At 32.6% G+C, this 5,044-nt stretch overlaps 1 protein-coding gene across 1 annotated transcript; it reads right to left on the minus strand.

Moving 5' to 3' along the window:
• Positions 1-1,204: 1,204 nt before the first annotated feature.
• LOC141516951 (olfactory receptor 4P4-like) lies at positions 1,205-2,143 on the minus strand. Its single transcript, XM_074227902.1, has one exon. The coding sequence runs from the start codon at positions 2,141-2,143 to the stop codon at positions 1,205-1,207; it is 939 nt and encodes a 312-aa protein (XP_074084003.1).
• Between the last annotated feature and the right edge of the window lie 2,901 nt (positions 2,144-5,044).

The following is a 5,044-nucleotide window of genomic DNA, read 5'->3' on the forward strand; positions in this document are numbered from 1 at the left end:
GAATATAAAAAAAAGGAAAGTCATTTTAGAATAAGAGTAGACTATGAAATATTTGATTACTTTCCACTTTAGCTTCCCTTTACAAAAGAGAAGAGGACAACTATGAAAGAATAATTGTTTAAAGAATGGAAAATTAAGAGTTCTAGTTCAATTCAAAATTTTGTGGCTGTGTCATATTAATGAATGATTTTGTCTGCCCCCAAAATGCTATATATTGAATTCAGTGTCATTAAATTACTTGACTCTACACCTTAAGAGTAACTAGCTAGATAGAAAGTGAGATATTAATAGATTATAGCTAGATTTTATAAATATATACATATATATGGATATCTATCTATATATATAATATATATAAACCCACATTTTCTTAACATATTTCTTAGATTATTCAAAGATTAGAGGACTCCACTAAAGCAACAACACAATTTCATCATCTAGTACTAGTTCCCTTTTGAGACTAGACAGTCTAGGTATGGAGACAAGCACAAGAAGATTAAAGTATAACAGAAGGTTAGATTGCTCAGGGGATTAAATAATGAACCTGGAGTCTAAAAGATCTGAGTTAAAATCTTATCTCAGACAACTGCTAATTATATGACAAATGACAGTTGACTTAACCTCTTTCTTTTTCAAGTCTGCTATATGTAAATTGAGGATTATAATGACACCTAATTTACAGGGCTGTTGTTAGGATAAAAACAATGTACTTAGTTTTGCAAAAATTAAAATAAAAATGCAAGGTATTATTAGACTATGACATAAAGACAGAAGCATCTTGGGTTACATCTATCCCATACCTTAAAAATTTAGGGGGAGTTCCATTTACAAGAAATTTCATTTATATGCTTAAATGATTTTACCGTATGACAATACAAAAGTGTAAACTCATTAGGAAATGAAATTGCTTATAATCAAAATTCATCAACATTTTGAAAAGTTCAACAATTTAAAATTAAGATAACTGAATGTTGAGTCAGAAAATAATGCTTATCAACAAAAACCAGATGTTTGATCTTAGGGAATCACTTGGCTTATCCTGTCTCTCCTTTGTAAGTTCAATGCAGTGGACTTGATGAACTCCATGTTTTCTTCAAGCTGTATATCCCATGTTAAATCTTATGAACCCTCTCCTACACCTGTGCTAAATGAGTTGGCATCCAGTCATTAGGTGAAGCTCCAGAGAGAAAGCCTCCAGCACCTTTTAGAACAGCTGTTTTCTGCCCTTGAAAAGGTTTCTGCTCCACACCTTCTTCATGACATTTTTCATTTCTGAATTTTTCAAAGTGTAGATCAGAGGATTTAACATGGGAGTGATGATTGTATAAAAAAGGGCCAACACTTTTTCCTCCTTGAATGTGGTAGGTGGTCTAAAATAAATGAAAAGTAAAGGGCCAAAGAACAGGACTACAACAGTGATATGGGAACCACACGTGGAGAGTGCTTTCTGTCGGCTCTCAGAAGAATGTGCCCGAAGTGTATATAAGATCACAGCATAGGAACCCATAAGGACCATGAAAACTACCAAGGCAATCATTCCAGAATTGGCTATTATTAAAAGACCAAAACTGTAAGTATCAGTGCAGGCAAGTTTCAACAGTGGATATATATCACAGAAATAATGATCAATCTCATTGGGGCCACAGAAAGGTAGGAGAACAGCCAGGACAATTTGTCCAAATGAATGTAGAAACCCCCCACCACAAGCAGCCAAGACTAGTGCATTACACCTGTCCCTGCTCATGATCGTCATATAGTGGAGAGGTTTGCAAATGGCCACATAGCGGTCATAGGCCATCCCTGTGAGTATGAAGACCTCCACCCCTCCAAAGAAATGCATAGTGAAGAGTTGTATCAGACAATTAGCATAGGAAATTGTCTTCCTCTTAGCCAGCATGTCACTGATGAGTTTAGGGTTCACTGTGGATGTGTAGCAAACATCAATAAAAGACAAATAAGTCAGGAAGAAATACATCGGTTGTTCAATGAGCCGGCTATGTAGAATAGAGATTATGACAATGAAATTTCCCATCAAAATAGCCATATAAGAAAATAAGAAAATGACAAAGCACAGAATCTGAACCTGGGAATTCTGTGTAAATCCTAAGAGAATAAATTCAGTGAAATTATTTTTATATTTCATCTTTTTAAACATAAGAAGGTCACCAGTAGTTTCTGAAAAAAAAATCATAAAACAACATCAGAAATGTTATATCAGAAGCCAGCTAAGTGGCACAGTGGATATAGCCACTTCCCTGGGGTCAGGAGAACCTGAGTTCTAATCCAGTCTAAGCTACTTAATAAGTAGTAAGTGTGTCACCTTGGGCAAGTCATTTAACCCCATTGCCTTGTAAAAACCAAAAAAAGAAAAGTATACATAAATGCTATGTCAGGACTGTAAAAGTTAAAAGATGTGGAAAATATTCATGAATACATTATTGATTTGGACAGAATTATTTATTTGATATACCACTTAAACATTCTTTGTGAGGGTATTTCGGGACCTTCATGAAATAGTACTGGTTTCTAATCATTCCACACATAAGATCACAAGGAGTGACCAATATCATCAAATCAAAACTACACAACTAAATAAGAATCAGTTATGTTCTCAAGTGTTTTTAGTTGTTTCTTGAATATCTGCTTTGGCAATAAAGACACAATATTATGACTCAGATCAAGTCAATTCTTAGAATTATTAACAATAATAAAATATCTTATGAAAATTAACCAACAAAAATAATTTATATATGATAGTGATCTCCTATTGAGAAGTAATGGTAGGTTGTTCATTTGTTTGTTTATAGACATAACTAAATAGGATTTTTCTTTTCTTCATTTTGTTAAAATATGAGGAAATAAATTTGAAGAATGAAAAATAAAATCAAACAAAAAATTATTCAACTCTGTACCTAGCCCTTAGCTCAGTCAAGCAAGGTCTACTATATCCACATATAAATTTATGCATAACATATATCACTGTATAGATGAGTCTATATAAAATTATGAATAATGATATGGATATATAGATAGATAATTTCCCAACTGTAACACTACATTTTTTTACTAAGGTCAAAGGGAAAATCTCCTTAAAGGATGACACCTCTATTTCCATATCAGCAAGATAAAGAAAAAAATGCAAGCTGTATATAGCTTACCTGTCCATTGTGAGGTTTCAATAAAATAATGCATGAATTTCTGATGTTGGTTCATTTTGTCAATTTCATTTTTTTCATTTCATTTTTTCAGACATGGATGCCTGAGAAAATATCAAAATTTATCCCTTTTATGAGTCAGAATTTCACTTGTACTGCCTCTGGGTGTTCACCCTCTTAAAGATGGACAATGACAAGGAGCTCACTACCTTCCAAAGAAATCAAATTCAGCATTATGAAGATTAAGTATTATTAAAATTACATGTAAAAATAAGTTAAATTAACTGACTAAGTCTTATAATTGTTGCTTTTTATGTTTCTTTGATATTTATATGTGTTCCCGCTTTATCAATTATTTTGCTCAAATCTGTGGGAGACAGTAAAAACATATAAAGGGGGCTGCTGTCTATTAGTCAGAAATCTGGCAATATCCACTCAGAGAAGAAGAAGGAAACAACTAACATAAAAAAGGGGAAAAGCTGACACAAGAATTTTTCTACTTAAAGTTTAAGTCTAAAATCTTTGCCATCATTTATGTAGGACAGAAAATCTACCCTACTCTTTTCTTATCTGGGCAACTAAATGGTATAGTAGATAAATTCCCTGTCCTGAAGTCAAGAAGACTCATCTTTCTGAGTTCAAATCTGGCCTTAGACACTTATAGTCTGGGCAAGTCATTTAACCCTGTTTGATTCTGATTTCTCATCTATAAAATGATCTGGAAAAGTCAATGACAAATAACTCCCAGAAGAAAACCACTTATGGGGTCATGAAGAGCTGGACATGACTAAAATGAGTGAACAGCAACACACTCTACTCTACTTTAAACATGTTTGGATGTATATTTGTGTACTTTTTAAAAGTTTTCACTAATTTCTTTATTCATTGATTTATCTATTCAATTTTGTGCTTAATTTTCATTAGGATAACAATCACATTCTTACTTTGTAACACTCCCCATAAAAGATAATGTATCCCATTCCATTAATGAAAATGATTTTAGCAATTTACAATCAGACTGGAATTTCACTTTTATGGGAACGAACAAAGTAAAAGAAATAAAATATTGAAAATGCAATATTTGATAACTTACATGTCTCTTAAGCATCCAACATATATTTCAGGTGTGATTTCCTTTGGAATCACTGAGCACAATATGAATTATCAATTTACCAGTTCTTTATAAGATAGTTTGAAATTAGGCAAAAACTTTTCTTCTTTCTAACTACCCACTGATCTAAAAACAAAGAGACAAGTTGTATCAAAATGCTACAAAAAACACTAATTGAGAGATTGTGCCAGTTGCTGGTGCCTTCAAATGTCATTGTTTCTTGACCATCAATATATCAATTATGCCATCAACAAAGAGAAGTTTGCAGCTTGTCCTCTGCTTTGCTCATTAATCAAGAATTATCTGGAGAAAGACTCTATGGAGCAATCATTTCTGAAATGAGCAAATCTCTAATTTCAAAGCCTGCAGGGAATTGGAAATTATTCTCCCAAAAGTTCTAATAAAGTAGTTGTAGTAGTAGTAGTAGGAACAACAACTTCATATTTAAATATTGGGAAATCATTTATAATGAACATTCAGAAAGAATACACACTAGTATTGGAAAAGAATTTAGAGTTTATTAAACAAAATGCCCCCTATTTTACAACTGAGGAAATAGTCTCAGATAATTAAAGAAACATGTTCAAAACAACCTGGCTGGAAACTGATGAACAATGCTTTTATTGCATGTATTCTAAGACTCCAAATTTGTTACTGCTGCTTGTTTGTTTTATACTGAGTAATTTGTAGCTGATGTCAAAACAGATTTGAGATGAACTTTTTTGAACTAAAGATTAGGTGCATTGTCACATCGAAAGTACAAAGAATCAGGGTAGTT

The sequence above is a fragment of the Macrotis lagotis genome, chromosome 3 (genome assembly GCF_037893015.1).
Source record: "Macrotis lagotis isolate mMagLag1 chromosome 3, bilby.v1.9.chrom.fasta, whole genome shotgun sequence".
Lineage (NCBI taxonomy): Eukaryota > Metazoa > Chordata > Mammalia > Peramelemorphia > Peramelidae > Macrotis > Macrotis lagotis.

Coding starts and splice junctions, on each gene's coding strand:
- LOC141516951 (XM_074227902.1), bottom strand. CDS start 2,143: ATGAAATATAAAAATAATTTCACTGAATTTATTCTCTTAGGATTTACA.